The following is an 18,377-nucleotide window of genomic DNA, read 5'->3' as shown; positions in this document are numbered from 1 at the left end:
GATGGAAAGCAAAAATCTAAAAGAAAAAACACGCATAAATAGAAGCTGCTATGGGATACAGCAAGAAAAGAGACGGCGAACAATAAAAACGAGACCACTGCCATTTTAAACTAGAAGACACAAACTGGTTTCATGCTCTCAGTGTTCAGCTCACTTCATTCAAAGTGCAATAAATGCCATTTGCAATTATATACCCTCTGAAAGGCTATTTTATTCACTGTTTTCAAGTAACATTACACAGACGCTTCTCGCCTACTCACATGTCTTTTTGAGGGGCATTTCTGTAACAAACAAATTTTCTGGACTCTTCAAGTTCACCTTAAAGGGAGTCTACTTATATATGTGCAAGTAGCTTTAGAACTTCTGAGTGGTTGCCACAGGGGTAGCTTCCACAGTCATCCAAGCTGCTGCAGAAGACATATGCGCCTTCCTTCCCTTCTTGACCCATCTCCCATCTGTACTCGTGAACCCATCCCATGGTACAGGGGTATCACTTTGCCTTTCTTCTTTTCGGTGGCAGACTACTGGCAACCTTGGAATGTAGCCATTTAAAACAGACTGCTCACTAGCAAAGACAACATGACAGGAAGCGACAACTTTTCGTTGGTACCTTTAGTACATTTGCCACCACTACAAAATCTACCTGTCTACAGCTTTTTTAGTCTGAATTATGGAATATCTGATTCGTAAATTAAAACTGTTTATATCCGCAGAAAGAAATGCAGCTGATAGGAAGGGTTTATAGGCACGTCCAAATTAAGAAACAAGGGACTCATGTAAAGCCCGAATAATCAGATGGAGGTCCATGTCACATGTCACCGGGAGACAGCCCTACCACGAAAAAATCGCCAACTGCATGTCCTGCAGTGCATATGTTGCAGTACAAAGCATGCACTAATTGCAAAAGATGTGAAAGTGAGATTGCAGTTAGCCTAGCAGGTCGAGAGTGTGCATCCATCATGTGTCCATGCGACAGCATTAGGAGGGCCATGAAGGCGAAAACTGTCGGGCGTTGGAATCTGTGAAACCCCTGCCCGCCAATTTCTTCAATGAGCTTTTCAGTTACAGATCAACCTGTTTGCTGCCTATTCCTTACTATTTTTTCCTATCCAGTCCAGTGATTAGTGCCATTTTCTAATGGTTGCAGCAATATCTTTGGGATTCTCTAATCACCCATGGTTTTTGACCTTCCCTCCCACTCACAAGTGTCCGGGCACCCTCGGCTGATAACTGCGCACCAGCCGGCGATGACTGCCGTGGTTCAGAGGGGTCAGGAAGCACAACTTCCTCATCAGCCTCACTCTGGAGCTGCTGTCCGCCCAGTGCTGGAATGGTGCTCGTAACCTGTGGAAGCAAAACACTTCCTTGTAGCGCTCATTCTGCTTTCATTCACACACCAGTGAGAAAGTACAGGCTGCTGCATCACCATGTAATACTGAAAACTGCTTTGTCAAAAATTTGGTCAGGGCTTGTTAGCGCCCATTCCATCTACTGCATGTTATCTGTACATGTTCCTTAAGGCTGCTATTCTGGACTTCAGATTCAACTGCCGACTTTTCTGTTCAGTGAGGACGACTTGTTTCGCTGAATCTGTATGGGGCTTGAAGAGAAAGTTTACTTCAGAGACAGGCACAGAAATACTGCCGTATTCAAGTAGATCTTTCCCTGTGACGACAATAATGAGGGAAGAATACGTGGTTTTTGCAGGAATTCATATTTTAAATTGGCCAAGAACGGCAGGCCAGAGCTGATGGGGGCTCCACACTATGTTCACTCTGGTGGCTGATGGGCTCAGCCACCTGGAGTGGACACATTGCTTTTTATGAAAAGGACTGAGTATGATACAGAGGGTTATTTTAATTGGATGGCACATCAGGGACCTTAATATTTTCTCTCGCAACCAGTCACTGTTTCGCATATAGTTTAACCCTGCTTTTTCGGCATCTCTTAAAATGTTTTTGAAAGGCAGACTGCCACTTCCTCAACACTCAATTGCAACCTGAAATATCAAAACTGAAAATGACCCCATGGTCACAATTTAGAGTGAATGGTAGTGCAACCTAGCCTCCCAGAAGTATGTGGAAAAAAACTGCCTTGATGTCCCTGCAGTTTGCTTGCAAAAATGGCAGCGGTGGCAACACCAGTACTTCATATTCTGGCTTTTTCTAGCTCATGACACCTTCATTTGCAGTGAAATTAGCCTCCTTGTCATTAGAACAAGCTAATCTATTGACACAGACCAGCTTCAATCTTTCCTCGGTGTTCTTTTAAAAGGCATATCCACAGCTGAGAGTCACCAATCACACAACTGATTTCAGTGGATTCATTACAGCCCTGGAGCCCTGAATATGTAGCAAGCGACCATAACAAACTTACCATTCACAGGTGAGAATCATGCAGTCATAGTTGCTACAGCAGGAAAACATTGCGATGGAGGAATGACTTGGATAAGGGGGCTTCATTTTAGCAAACAGAATGAACTATAGATACCAGCAGCAACAGAAACAGAGGTACAATCGCGTCCCTCATTAATATGGACAATGAATTATGGACAATTCTTCTGGGGACTAAACTTTTTCAATGTGTTTACGCCTCGTCAATATGGAAATCAGCTGTCCGGACAACGGCCAGGGTGAAAATGCTGAGCGCTTTGGGACCTACATATTTTTGTGCCATTAATACCAACAATGAGGAGAACAAAATCCCGAGTGCCTCTACCAGGCGTTCCGCCCCTTGTATAAACACAAAAAGCCTGCAAAAGAGAGTAGCAATGCCATAGTAACGGCCTGTGTGTGTGCATGTGTGAGTGGTTTCATGCTTTACTGTGGCAAAGTGCTTGGTCAATGCACCTTACCATTCACCACAAAGCATGAATGGCTGCAAAAAAATTATATCTGCGTGCTATGTTGAAAAATACCTTCAGCAGGAGTCAACCGAGTTACCACAGAGTTCTTGGAATGCGAACATTCGTAGTAGGAGATATTTCACCATTCCATGACATGCAATCACGCGTCTCAAGGACCACTAGGTGCTTCAAACGTGCTTTAATCCGCACTACATGATTTTAAAGATAATGGAAACCAAAATAATGTACCTGGAGCTCTCACGATTGCCCATTTCCATTTCACTTCCCACCACCATGCACAGAAGCAGTCCGTAATAATTATCTTTTTCATTTTCAGAACATTTCTTTCTTGTTTTTCTTACAATTTATTATTACAAACTCGCTCTATGGACACTTTGCCTGAGAACCATAACGTGTACATGTTAACAAGGCACCACTGTATTTGTCATGCTAACCACATCTGTCTTGCACTCTCACTCGATTCTGCAATGCAGTTGCAAAATGTTGATTCTGTCAGAAAAAATCAGAAGTCATGCTCTGCGGTGATTTCTACTGCTCCCTATTCACGATTTATGTATCACCTGTGCCTGGCATGTGCTGCCTGAGGTGGGCTTTGGCTTCACCTTGCGCATGAACCGGTGGATGGCCCAATAGAAAGGCCAGCTGGGCATGTTCGACCCAGTCACACCTTGCTTTGTCCACTTCCTGCACAGCAAAAATGAGAACAACAGGACTCGGGTAAAGACTACCATCCAAAATGCAGACTTTAAATTCAGGTTTACACCAATACGTATTAATGGAGGTCTATGCAGAGGTGCATGTTGTTGATACCATGCTGTCATATCATATAGTCCAGCATTTGCCATAACAAACCAATTCTTACAGAGCAGTAGCAGATGCTGCCCATTATGTCTAAACCATCACTATCATCTATGCTTAGACAAATGTGCAGACTTAATATAGACTTAAATATAAGAGCAAATGGTACTTGTATGCAAATGTAAACAAGGGCAAAGCCCAGTTCCCAGGCTGCGTGAAGGAGGAAAAGTCCTTGCAAGCTGACAAGTATACCACACAAGCAAAAGGACTTGTGTCCCCATATTCACAATGTGTTCACTAGATCTTTCAGTAAGTTACAGCTACAAGTTCATGTGTCTATCTGAGGTTACAGTGGTCTATGCAGGAACAGCAATTAACCATTTCTTGCCATATTTCTGACTACATGGACTGCCAAAACCAATTTTGCTTCAATTGCTGACCGAAGCCTTCCATGAAATGTTAGTCATGAGCTGCATTAAGTGTGCAAAAAAAATGTATCGCAAAGGCCAAAGAAAACCTTGAATGCCACATATGCACAGATGGAAAATGAAACCAGGAATCTAAACCTCTAATTGCGCTTCGTGATTTGCACCTCAATTTGTAAACAACAGCCACCGACATAAAGAATGTCCTGTGCAAAAGTAGGGTGCAAAATGCCACTAATGAAAACCTCTGCACCGGCTTCTTTTTTTTTAACATATTTTTTTCCTTCAAAAACTGCTTGCAAAATTCTAAACTGCACAAGGGTAACTGCACCACAGTAAATGCTCACAATGACATCAACGTTAATTCATGTCCGGAACGTCCAACCAAGCTTCAGAGTATTTAGATGCAGCCTAAAGAAGACAGCGATTCATCTTCATGTTGAATCCCCTCTGCAGCTACTAAGCCCCCTTCATGTGTTGATTTTCTAAGTGTGCAGTGGGCTGTGCAGCAAAAGCCACCAAGTAAAATTTCTCTACTCAAGGGCCACTGACCACCCTCTGGTCGAAAATATGTTTTGCGCCTGTGTTTGTGAGGTACTGTCTCTGGAACATGCGGCAGCAAAAATGTTTCAAAAAGGCTCATTAATATGTAGCAGAGTTACAACCATCAAAATCAAGCTACTTCACCATGCTCCTCTCCTTCCATTCCCTCTCAGAGATTTCTCTCTCTTCTGCGTGGTCAACTAGCCTCCGCAAGCAAAATTCACCTGCCTCTTTCGATGCTAGCGGCAGGTGTGGAGTCAGGTGGAGTATGTCATATATCTACGTCATGGCCACCCCTTGGAGAGTATTGTTTTCTTACTTTTCACTACCCAGGATGTTTGAAGCGAGGGTTGCGGTGGGGGCACTTGGCAGCATTTCAATGTGCTTTTCTTTTTCTTTTTTTTCAAATTTTCCCACCTCCTCCACCCCCTTCCCTGTGCTTTCTGGAGGAGCGCTCATGCATTTTCTCCACCCACTGAACTATTGAGAGATGCGATCAACTAGACCACCTCAACAAGCTAGCAAGCGCACCCTTGCATATATACTATGATTGTCTATTCCTAGTTAGCAAGCGTTATTCCTAGTTAGCAAGCATCAAGCGTCCTTTTCATGCCTATACGTTCGTTTCCGTGATGCCTCTTCACTGATTTATATGACCACAGGGGCGGAAGTCCCTTGTGTTCGAAACACATGGCGAAGCGCAGACCCGGGCGGGAGCCGTCCGACATTTCCTGAAAAGCAAGCCTGTGCATGTCTGCATGTCTCTGTGTTCCTTCAGCACGTTTGTGTTTTCTCTGTTTCCTAGTTTGCAGCTTTCAGCAGAGCTGAGAAAAACCAGGACATTGGCAGTGTAGACCAGATGGACGAGCGAGAAGCAGTGTGTGTGCGGAGCGGGAAGGCTGCACAACGCTGCACAGCACACCAGACATGCTGAAGCATAGATCAACAAGAACAAGAAATTGAAAACTGTTTCTGCGGGCTTGTATGGGTGTGCAAAAATGAAAGGCGCAACGCAAAAGCACACACTATGTCCAGAGGTGGCTATGCGTGCCCTTCACTCGTCAGTCAGAACAACGAACCAATGAAAAGCCTTTCGCGAAAATGACCTCATCTTCAAGGGTGGCGAGGTTGGCTTCCTGAAAGGAAGTGCAAAAGAGCTTTGATCTGAATTTTTACTGCTTTTCAGGGCACGCATGGCTCTGGTATTTTGCAGAGGTTATCTTCGATGGCTCAACTAAGCACTGGGCTTATTTGTTCAAAATATCCAGACCCTGCTCAGTGGGACTTTAAATACACACACCTCTTATTTGCCTTGCCACAGAAAGTAGTCTATAAGGCAACTAATTTCAAGCAGTCTGAGTTATTGAACAAGTTTCAACAAAAGTCTTAATTACTTGCGGGCGGCAAGAGTTTCTCAGCAAATGTCCTCTTATACACTAGCGCACAACATTGTTCATTGCATGTATAACGGCCGAAAAATATTGAACCATATTTAATACACTCTCTCCATATCTCACTCAGTTTGTAGCTCCTTTAGCCACCAACAAAGCAAAATATATGTTTAATCCTGCACAAGTCATCAGTCTCATTTTTGTCCACTTTATCGGCAGTGAGATGCCGGAGATTGAGGTGGCATGCATTCAGAATATGAGAGTAATTCAATCAGTGCACTTTTAACAATATTGCAGCAACTATTACCAAGACAGCACTGCAAGAATTTCATATTATTTCAATCACCAAATTGGAATCAAAAGCCAAAAACGTTATTTCGAACTGATACCAACTATTGAAGTCACTGTTAAAAGCAGAACTTCATACAAATTTGTTGATTACATGGTTCTGCCATTTTTCATCAGTAGTATGACACCGAAGACCACACAGATTTAATGCCACTTCAGTGCTGATCAAACAGCCAAATATGAGAGTATAACTAATGACAAATTTCTTTATATGGCTATATTTTTCCATGCCTCAAATATGGCTTGTCCCAAAAGGAACTCACCCTTCAGCGAAATATCCAAATATCTATACAATTTGTAAACACACAAAAATGTGCCTGAAACCTACATATATAATAAGCTTCCTTATGAAGGACCTTCTCAATGTTACAACAACTCTCTATAATTTATAGAGCTGAGTGAAGCTGATGCACAGTCAAAGATGCACCATACATTATTTCTGTGCCCAGTACTTTCATTAACCTACATCGCTGAATAAAGTGTGCACGTGTGAAAATGCGAAAAGCAATGTGAGAAAAATGCACCAAATATCCCACCAATTTCTCTTTCATTGTTTTGCATTTCAACATCCTCCTGAAATAGGAAAAGATATTGTGCCCTTTTATGCAAAAGTTACACCTAGACAATTAGGCATGGAAGAGTAGAGGACACCAGATTAATATCACTTGCTTGAATTATTTTTGGTTGGTTTATTGGTTTATTGGGGCTTAACGTCCCAAAGCAACTCAGGCTATGAGAGACGCCGTAGTGAAGGGCTTCGAAAATTTTGACCACCTGGGGTTCTTTTAACGCGCACTGATATCGCACCGTACAATGGCCTCTAGAATTTCACCTCCATCGAAATTCGGCTGCTGCGGCCGGCATCGAACCCACGTCTTTCAGGCCAGCAGGCGAGCGCCGTAACCACTGAGCCACCACGGTGTGGCTGCTTGAATTATTTTTAGTGTGCACCAAAATCTTATGGTGTACGCTGAAATCTGCGGCGATCCGCAGCAAGTTTTCTTGTGATGTGAAACCGAAAAACGTTTCAATGGGATATTGGTTTGGTTTATTGGGGTTTAACGTCCCAAAGCGACTGATGCTATGAAAGACACCGTAGTGAAGGGCTCCGGAAATTTCGACCACCTGGGGTTCTTTAACGTGCACTGACATCGCACAGCACACGGGCCTCTAGAATTTCGCCTTCAAGAAATTCAGCCGCCGCGGCCGGGATCGAACCCGCGTCTTTCGGGTCGTAACCACTGAGCCACCGCGGCGGGGCTCAATGGGATATTGGGATGCACATTCTGAGTTCTGATTGGAATGTGACACAGTGGTCCCGAAACTCCCCAGACTTCTAGACTCCCCAGACATCTCGTCCCTTCTGGGATTCAGCGAACTGCTCCAGATCGGTAATTGGAATATGCCATTAGTTAACAGGCGACTTCAAATTCAGGTTCTTTCAATACACAACCGCTGCAGCGAGGTATCAAATGTGATTTCATGCTAAGCAGCCGGACACCCTACCCGCTGAGCTTCAATGCCAGATGAACATTTTCAGCAAAGCACAAGAACGCTGGATGTTCAAATTGTGACACAGTACCTGTACATCTGGGTCATGTTTTCAATTTTAGAGTGCACTTGCTTCTTGTTCTTCATGTAGCCTCTGGCACGTAGACTTCGGGCAATCTCCAGGTAGACAGCGCCATTGCGTTTTTGGCGCCGTAGGTCATCAAAATGTTTCTCCCAGAGGTCAATAAGGACCATCGTCTCCAGGTCGGACCAGGCCACGCGGGGAGCCTTTGAAAATGTGGCAACTGTGGCTAAGGCAGCTGGAGGGGCAGCTGGAAGCACGGGCAAGCTGTGCATTTCTTTTGCTGCACACAAGAAAAAAACATCTGAATATTGGGAAATCAGGGCATGTAGACACTAAGTAGCCAAACTTGTTCTAGGAAACAACCCAAGCATAAATGTAACCAGAACATACATAAACTTGGCTTTTAACAGTTTGGTTTGGTTTATGGGGTTTAGCGTCCCAAAAAGACTGAGGCTATGAGAGACACCGTAGTGAAGGGCTCCGGAAATTTCGACCACCTGGGGTTCTTTAACGTGCACTGACATCGCACAGTACACGGGCCCTAGAATTTCGCCTCCACAGAAATTCAACCGCCCCGGCCGGGATCGAACCCGCGTCTTTCGGGTCAGCACTTGAACACCATAACCACTGAGCCACCGCGACGGCTTGGCTTCCAACAGTATGCAAACCTTAATAATGTTGCTCTGAATGTAAATCCCTTCAAAGCCAGCAGTCACTAACTGTACCCTCAGTGAGTGCCACAGCAGCCATGCTTTCGGTGAGTTTTTCTTCAAAATTTGCGTATTACACACAACACCACAAAAAGCCATTGAAAAGAACAGGCCCCAGAGATAGAAAAATTTACAAATTGACCCTAGTATTTACTCTGCGACAAGCAGCACTGCACAATTTAGCATGCCTAAAGTGCTGCGAGCCTGAACAAAAATTTTTACAAACAACACTGCCCTTCATTGCCGTATTTTCAGGCTTCACTTGCAGTATGGTATGAAATTCACAACAGCTGTGGAATACCTACAGTGGTTACACCGTGCTTCTGAGCCCAAATGCAAAGGAATTATCCGATCTGGCGTTACATTTCCACATTGCACACAACACCACAAAAAGTCAATGAAAATAACAGGCAACGAAGATGAGAAAAAACCGGCAAACATCTAAAATGTTGCATGAAACCGCCTGCTCGAAACCTGTTACTTACTCCGCGCGGAGATAGTGCAAGGTACGACGCTTATTTCCATTTTCAAGCTCGGCTGTTGTTCCGGCGGTCGGTGCATTTGTCGGAACCGCAGTGCCACTTGCAGCCCGCAGCAAGAAAACGAGCAAGAATGAAATTAGGGACCTACATTCGTGATGATAACTACTAGTAGCATGTCTCACGGTGCGCTGAAGTGAAATATAAAAGACGACGAAGGGATTGTCTCGCCGGAAGAAAACGTCAAAATCGCCGCACGCACTACAAAGCCATAACAAAACTGATGTTGGGAGTGATAGGACTGTCTGTATTTAGAAGAGTTTGTTTCAGAAACCGAAACTTTGAGCATTAATTTTTTGTTTCCATTCTATTCCAATTCTGATTTTGTTCTCAATTTCATTCTGCTCTTATTTATTTATTTTCATAATTGCTTATTTTATTTGTTTTGCTGAATCTTTCTTAGTCTTGAGTTTCCCTCCTGTCTCCTAGATGTGGAGAGGGGAAGGGAAGGACGGTTGGTAGGTGGCAGGTGGAGAGAGAGAAATCCTCCTAAACATCACCTGCCATGGTTGGCAGGTGGAAGCTTCACACAGACGCCGAATGCGATTGAAATTTTAAAAAATGATGGTCGATTTGAGTAGTTTCGCAAGTCGATCGGTTTTCCCTTCTATTCTGGTGTTCAGATCTAGTGTTCTCGGATGGCAGTTGTTCGGATAGCGATAATGGGCTAATCTCCATATAGCATTTCCTTCAATCATAGATCTCTGGGAGTCTTCCTACCATTCTTGGCGCAGTGCTCATTGGACGACAAAAGTCCGTCGGACATCCGTTTCAGATCCGAACGTCCGCTACTGTCCGCAACCCAATTCGAATGTCCATCGGTCGTACACCGAACGTCCATAATCGGAAATTAGCAAAGTCCACTGGTAGTAAACCATCGGAGGTCCTGCGGATTTTCGCTTTTGGACGTCCATCACTCGCGAACCAGCAAAAGTCCTGCGGATTCACTATTTTGGACGTATGAGTCGGCCCGGAGCGGTATGATCCTCGTCATCTGCTGTACATATCTGTACCTTTGACATTTTTCAAATGCATATGTACAAGCTTTCGTTGTCAAACGAACAGTTACATGCGTCAAATATGCACCTAGCTCTGCCACCATACAGTTTCTACCCATTCAAATAATTCAAAACGCGCTGTTGCAAACGGGCCCGCGGAGCCCGCTAGAACGAAACGAGACGAATGGCTGGAGCAAAAAGAACAAGGTTTATTTCGTGGCTTTCGTTTTTATAGCCAGTCAGTCAAAGAAAACGAGAAGGAAAGGTGGCCGTGACGCTGTGTGATAAGATGAGCAGGGCGGAAGAGGGCACACGTGGCGCTGACGAAGCAGTTAGCTGTTCGCAGCACGCGCATTACTTTTGCGCTCAAGCCAGCAACAGCCACTGCCAAATCCGGTCCTGTGGCGCCGCGCGTCGCTGGCGTCGCTCTTTCGCGCGGCGGGAAGTACGCGGCGGGAAGCGTGCGGAGTGGAAGCGGTAAGTTCGATTAGTTTATTCGTTAGCACACTCTTCTCGCGTAATTTTGGGCCTTCCTTTGCTTTGAAGATTTTGGAAGCGTAGCTGCAGTCAAACTATAGCTAGGAGCCGGTGAAGTTTGAGGAGCTGACACCAGAGCAGCAGCAGGTTATTCTAGTCAAGAGGAAGCCTCCGGAGGTGGCTGTCATCCAGGAAGATCTGGAAAACAACTTTGACAGACATCGGTACCTCAAATATATCTAGAAGAAGAAATAGCCGTGTGCACCTTTTTTATGATGTATGCTAGATTTAGATGACATCCTTCATGAAGCAACCTACTGCAGTGCATTCTCTTTGTTATCGTCACAGACTACAGCGTCGCGAAAGCCTGGATATCAGAAACTTTTATTGTTGACTGTGAGTCACATTGGAGGTGTCTATGTTTTGTCATTGTTCATTAGTTTCAGAAACTGATTGGGGAGTATTGTTGGGCAAGTTAGTACTTCACTCAGGTGTAAAATGCACTCGGGGACAAAGGACAAGCCAAAAGTCTGCACGGTGGTGTCCTCTTTGTTTTGATCTGTCTTCGTGAGCATAGCATGAACCATGTTGGCCAGTGCTAGCAGTATAATTATCTCCTGTGAAATAAATGCTGTTGGTGCTCGTATTTACAGAGCACTTCCTTGCTTTGTTATGCAGAGAATGGTAGTCCTTCAGGGCTCTGTATCTCTGGCAGTTGTGCTGCTTGGCTCATTCTAATTAGTGACACTGCCTTTAGGGTGTTTTATTTAGTTATTTATTTACCTCCTGAAATGAAATTTTTCATTACAATGAACTGTGACAGGGTAACAAAAGCAATAGGATAGGTATAACACATGGCTCTTATATGCACAATTTCCAAAATAAGAAATGAGTGCCTTTCCATACTTGTACTGAAGAAATATGGAGAAGGCGAATAGTAACTGATTGAAACACTGGGCACGAACCCAGCATAAAGCATTGTTTGGAGCGATGCACCACATAACGTTTTTCAAAAGCAGTACGGCTCCCAACAAACAGAACAGTAAAAAAAAATAATGTATACTTACTTAGATACATGATGTGGTTGTAAAAAACTAACCATGAAATATGCACGCTACAACAGGCCGTTCTTAGAAACAAAGCTATTAGTAGCTATAGGTACTTAAAGCGTATTGGCTTTGAAACAGCTACTGTAGAAACTAGGCCTTTGGCTTAAAGCCTCTGAGGCCACCTTTATCTTGTGGGAGCAGCTTTGCTATCCTGATGCCGCCCCGTGAGCTTACTGCCAAACCATATCCTATAGGCGCACTCTAGCAGCAGAGGTTTAACTCCTGGTGTACATGGAAGCCAGTTTTTTATGTTCAGATCGAGACAATTTTCCAGAGTGCTGTGGTTCGTTGTGGTTCAGTGACACCTACAGGACATTTCTTTTTAATCAAAAGAGGCGTATTGATGCAGTCTGTAGTGTTTCAGCAATACTTACTATTGGCCCCTTGGTCAAGAAAGCTCTATTTCTGAGTGTGTAAACTTAATGACTCACACCCCACAGGCTGTCAGTTTGTGCGCTGTTGAATGCCACTGGCACTCTTCCAGCAGACAGCAGATGCAGAAACATGCTATGTGTGCAAGGCATGCTTCCGGATCTGCTGTCTGCTGGAAAGAGCGAGTGACATTCAACAATGCACAAAATGACAGCCGGTGGGATGCGAGTCTTTAAGTTTACACACTCAGTAATTAGCTTTCTTGACCAAGGGGCCAATAGTAAGTATTGCTGAAACACTGTAGACTGCATCAATACGCCTCTTTTGATCAAAAAGAAATGTCCTGTGGGCGTCCGTCAGTTGGAAAGTTTGGTTCATGGGGTAGCGTTCGGACGTCCCGCATGCGACTGCCGTGTTCTGACGTCCTCTGAACGTCCTTTGCACAAGCGAAAATTTTCCACGGGACGTCCTGTGGCCGTTTAAAAAAGGCACGTCAGTTTCCGGATGTTTGACGGACGTCCGAATATCCGATTTTGGCGTCCATGGGTCTCTCACTGGACTGCCATTTTCTTTGCGCCGAACGTTCATCGGACAACCGATGTACATCCGTCGGACATTTGTGGACCTCTACAGAGGTCCAGCGGACGTTCAAACAACCGTTGCCATGGCATCCGTTGGATGTTCGATGGCTTTTCGTGGTCCAATGGGTGGTGCAGCGGTCAAGTGAAGATGCGCCACTGCTCTTCTATGGCAGGTGATGCCATCGGTGTGACTCGGGTTGCTAGGTTTAGGGCGCGACCCAGGTTGCTCCTCCCGACCGGGTTGCTAGGTGTATATACAGGGTGCTTTTTTTACCGTTTACAGATTTTTAAAAAGAAGGCGCTGATAGTATCGTGAATGCCGTCTTCACGCAATGTGTATTCGGCTCGGCGGACTAAAGATAAGGACATAGCGGCCAAATTTATTTAATTAATAAGCCAAATATCGTTAATTATCTTTCTAACTCTCCACTTTACGCTGAATATATATCGATCGAAATATTGAAGACTAAAGATTCAAAGCTAATACAATTTTCAGCATATTCCCTAAGTGCAACCGATATTGAGATATTCGCGATTGAATTTTCAGCCTTTTCGGATCCGATTCGAGAACTGAAAGCTCAGAATGCGCCGGAAATCTCGCCCATGATACTACGTAAGAGGTTGACGAAATGATGACGAGAACCGACGGCACAAATAGCGCATAGTCACTGCCCCCGTGAGGAGCACGCGCTCTTTTTTCGTCATTGGCACTGAACTTGGAGGCACATTTCCTGCCATCATCAGCTTAGAAAAAGCAGCACGGTGATAACGAGCAAAATTTCCCTGCCCGCTCTGGCTCGGCCAAGATAGGAACGGTGTGCAAGCTGTTTGCTTGTGCTTTATCGTTTTTCATCCAAAGTAATAAAGACGTGAACTGACCAAATGTTTAGGGGAATCCCCCATGGTGGAGTAGATTTGTAATAGGGAGTAATTACTCATTGACGTCCACCCGAGCGCAGCCATACGGCTACAAAGGAAAGCTATACAGCTTTCTCAGAAACTTCGTAGTTAAAGAAAAATTCGTCCTGGTCCGGGGTTCGAACCCGGGACCACCGCTTCACCGGAGCAGTCGCTCTACCAATTGAGCTAACCGGGACGGCAAGCTTATGGTAGGGCGAGAGCGAATTGATCAATAACTCGAAGTGGGAACAGTGTTGACCAAATGTTTAGGGGAACCCCCCAAGGTGGAGTAGATTTGTAATAGGGAGTAATTACTCATTGACGTCCATCCGAGCGCAGCCATACGGCTACAAAGGAAATCTCCCTATTACTCCCTATTACAAAGACGTGAACTGATGGCTGTTGCCCCGTCGTATCTCGGTGGCTAGGTTTTATGCACCAGTAATGCTGAAAGTGCTTGATTTCAACCGCCACGCATGCCATGAATCTCTCCTTCATGGACAGCAGCGCTCGATTCACAACCTGAGGGGGTATATTCGCACATGCCTTGATGATTCTTTGTTTGAGGTCTGCCACGTCTTCGGGTTCAGTTGCGTAGACTTTCGTAACCCCAAAGAAAGAAGTCTAATGGAGTTGGGTCCGGTGGGCTAGGTGGCCAGAACTAGAGTTACTGTATATGCTGCCAAAGGTAGCTTTGGTAGCATATACAGTAACTCTAGCCAGAACATGATTCCACTGCGCCCTATCCAGTGACCGGGGAAATTGCTGTCGAGCCAATCCCTTGCACGCGATGAGAAGCGCGCAAGCACCCCGTCGTGCTGAAACCACAAGCCATGGACTTGATTTAACGGGATTTCGGACATGAAATCGCTGACAGCACCATTGAGAATTGCTCACTCTGTATAACTTTGCTATTATATTTTCTTCCAGAAAGTACCGCCCCACTACTCGATTTGAGTAAATGCCACAGCAGACATTCACCCACCAGACTTGGTGGTGGTGTTCCCGGAACCAGTGCGGATTCTGATTAGACCAATAGTGGACGTTGTGTATGTACAGGCGCGGACAAAAGTAAACGGAGCACGCAACTGTCTTCAAATATTTTTCACGCGTCACCTAATTGAAATATTGAGCAGTGGTGCGCGCATGCTGGTAGCGGAGGTTGGTGGGCTTTCTTGTAGATAAACAACGCTTCTTCATTACCAATGGAGAAAGCGTGATTGCACTTCGAACGCAATAGCGTACTCCGTTTACTTATGGCCGCGCCTGTACTTACATTGACTTCCCCATTACGACAAGAGTGGGCCTCGTCCGTCTACAGAACTTTCCTAAAAAAGTCTGAGTCTTCTTCACATTTGATCAACGCCAGTTGCTGTATTCATACCGCTTTTTATAATCGTCTTCACTGAGGTCCTGATGCAACGATATGCGGTAAGGATGAAAACTATGCTTCTTGAGCACTCTCCAGTCTGAACAGCGGGAGGATCCAACGGCCTCGATGATTTCACGGATGCTGGCTTCGGGGTATGCACGAACGAAGGCGAGAGCATTTCTCTCGAATTATTCACTCAGGATAACTACCTTTACCTTCCTTGAATGAAGCACAGATCCTGCGGACCGGATCAGTTTGCGCATTCTAGCTAACATCGTATGTGACGGAACCGGGCGACCAGGATTCTTGGAGGCGTAGAGCCTTGAAGGGACACAGAGGAGAAATTGAAGTTGACTTGCATCGACAGAATACCAGCTCCTGATTACAAAAACGCCACTCATACTGACAACAAAGCTCTTGTAACGTAGAAAAGAGAAAGAACCAAAATACAGGTATCGCCGCCACAGGCCAAACTCGCAAGTACAAGCGTAATGACGTCATAGGACAAAACAGTGTTGCTAGAACTAGTAGTTCTAGCAACACTAGGACACGAGAAGCTACGAATCACTGAGGCGCAGCAAATGCATGCGCAAATCTCCTTGACGTCGCCAGATGGCGCCACGTACCCGACAGCTACGCGTGCTCCTGCAGCATCGGGACCAATCAGCGCCTGCTCGCAGCGGCAGGCGGGCTCCCGGTATTCCGCTAACGGTAACAAGGTACACGGTATGCTAAAGGTGTCTATTTGCGAGAACTTCGTTGACGACTTCGAGAACGGGATCCATTGTAACGCTGGCAAAACGCCGGTGCAAAGGTAAACGAAGCGACGGCCGCAACAGCCGATAGATGCCTTCAACGTGCGGCCGGCGGTAGCTTTCTTTTCGGCTGCTGCTGGGCCGCACTGCTGGCCGCCAGAAATCACGGAGTCTGCGTTACGTCATGTCACGTCATGTTTCACATCACTTAGTCCTGTGTCGTCATAGGAGAATCCCAAGTTTGAATCAGAGCGGCGGGGAAAACTTTTTCAACTTCGAATCCAAATTGCTTAAAAATAAATGCATCTTTCGCTGCCGGCCAAGTGGCAACAAAGCCATGAAAGGCCGAACTATCGGATTTTGCTATAAAAAAAATATTAATAGAGCTCTCCTCAGTGTCCCTTTGAGGCGAGGCGAGCGTTGCCATTCGTTTTTACGCAAGCGACAACCATCTGCACCTTCGCGGTCAACGATTATCGCGGTTGCAGCTGCCCTGCCATTCCAACGCGCATTCAGAGTTCATATGTATAGTATTGCAGCAGCCTTGTTCGTTCTGTTAACAGAATCAACAGCCGGCAGCGGACCAGTGGAGATTCCAGTGAAAAGTAATAAATCGGTCCTTTCTTGTCCGAGCCAGAGCGGAAAGGGAAATCTTGCGCGTTATCGCCGAGCTGCTTTTTCGAAGCCGCTGACGGCAGGAAACGTGCCTCCAAGTTCAATGCCAATGATGAAAAAAGAGCGTGTGCTGCTCACCGAGGCAGTGACTATGCGCTCGAGCGCCTGCCTGCCGCAGTCGGGGCTTGCTAGCCTTGGTGCCATCGGCTGTCGTCATCATTTCGTCAGTCTCGTATCATGGGCAGGATTTCCGGCGCACTCTGAGTGTTCAGTTCCCGAATCGGATCCGAAAAGGCTGAAAATTCAATCGCGAATATCTCAATATCAGTTGCACTTAGAGACATGCTGCAAATTGTATTAGCTTCTAATCTTTACAGCCTTCAATATTGCGATAGAATATGCAGCGTAAAATGGAGAGTTACAAAGATAATTAACGAAATCTTGTGTCCGCCGAGCCGAATATACATTCCGTGAAGGTGGCATTCACTACACTGTCATAGCCTTCTTTTGCACGCACGCGCGCGCGCGCGCGCACGCACGCACGCACGCACGCACGCACGCACGCACGCACGCACGCACGCACGCACGCACGCACGCACGCACTTACACACACACACACGCACACTAAATTATAGCTGCTATGAATTCGCCCTTAGGTCTTTCGTTTTCTCTTTGAATCCTCCTGACTCTGTCTCGTACGGCGTCTGTGGTGTCATGGTTGCGCGATGCCATTCAGCCTGCAGAATTTTCTGTTGCGTCGTTTAGTCCCCCGTCAAATTCCCCGTGCTGGGATACTGCGTGAGCTCGTGGTTATCGGTGCCGGAAAGCTGCGTTCAAAAGTTTGTGCCATAATCAGTCCCCCTCTAATTGGACACGAATCAAGTTTCATGCATGCCGTTTTTAAACGCGCAGCGGCAACAGCAAGACAATAGCATAATCCTGTCTTACATTTAACAGATTCCAACCACCGACGTGCTCTTTTCCGATTCCTGCGCCGTGCTAAATCTCCGCAGCAGGCGGTATGATCTTCATATGCGCTGCTGAGCCCTAGTGAGGCGGCTGACTTAATGGATACTCTCGGTCGCCGTCTTGCAGCTCGTTTTTCGTCGTCATGCCCGAGGCCTCCCTCGTTCCGTGTTAGAGTGACGTATTTTTCCGAGGTGATTATATGCCAGAGCTGGCAGCTGTAATCTCGGGAACCCGCCTTTCGGAACGATGGTATTACTTCTGGTGTGTTAACATCCTGTGCAAAGTTTCTTTGCAGAAGCTACTCAACTTAATTAACTGCTCCCCGAAACACCCCCGGGTCACTTGCTCCTAGAAGCTTGCTAAAGTTGTGCTGTCATTAAAGAACCAAAGCTTGGGACACGTAACCGACAACATCCGACCCATTTTTCTAACTTCTGTCTTGGTCAAACTTTAAAGAGTTTAACCCAGATCATTACACATAATAAGATTCTTTCTCCACGACAGATTGTCTTCCGTCCAGAGTGCTCGATATAGTCTGCGCATCTTGGTCTGGAGAGTAAAATGCGTCTTCTGTTAACCGATGTTTCAGTATGGATTTTGGTTTGATTTGGTTTATGGGGTTTAACGTCCCAAAGCAACTAAGGCTATGAGAGACGCCGTAGTGGAGGGCTCCGGAAATTTCGACCACCTGGGGTTCTTTAGCGTGCACTGACATCGCACAGTACACGGGCCTCTAGTATGGTTTTTCCGGTCAATCATTCTGAGTCCATTTATCTCTCGTACTGTAAGTAGTCGATCGTTCAGGTTTCAACTATTTGGGTGTTTTTTACAATTCTTTTATGAGTTGGCGACCTCATATCGAGCGCATCACGCTTAAAGGGGAGCGCGCCCTAGGTTTCCTGAGGTAGGGGATGCCAAGATATGCGCTGGTAATTACCTATAAACTTTAAGTGCGCCCTATCTTTGAGTTCTGCTGCGCCCTGCTTTCTGGCTCTACTGCCTACAAGCTTCGGCTGCTTCTCCCGCTCGAACG

General features: G+C 45.8%; 1 protein-coding gene across 4 annotated transcripts in view; it reads right to left on the bottom strand.

The window, feature by feature from the left end:
- LOC149340391 (uncharacterized) overlaps positions 1-18,377 on the bottom strand; it is a 37,678-nt gene that overhangs the window by 13,556 nt on the left and 5,745 nt on the right. For 2 of the 4 annotated variants that reach the window (XM_089549152.1, XM_089549151.1), the window contains exons 2-4: positions 7,954-8,227; positions 3,427-3,550; positions 1,204-1,344 (exon numbers count right to left, since the gene is read on the bottom strand). In XM_089549152.1, coding sequence (XP_089405278.1) covers positions 1,204-1,344; positions 3,427-3,550; positions 7,954-8,227 — 539 coding nt within the window. Of the gene's footprint in view, positions 1-1,203; positions 1,345-3,426; positions 3,551-7,953; positions 8,228-9,142; positions 9,428-18,377 lie in introns of those variants that run through there. The other 2 variants (XM_089549154.1, XM_089549153.1) reach the window with 2 other exon arrangements.

The sequence above is a fragment of the Amblyomma mixtum genome, chromosome 6, assembly GCF_055824585.1.
Source record: "Amblyomma mixtum isolate Tamu chromosome 6, ASM5582458v1, whole genome shotgun sequence".
Taxonomy (NCBI): domain Eukaryota; kingdom Metazoa; phylum Arthropoda; class Arachnida; order Ixodida; family Ixodidae; genus Amblyomma; species Amblyomma mixtum.
Note: the sequence above shows the minus strand (reverse complement) of the source record. Positions and strands in the feature narration are given on the sequence as shown.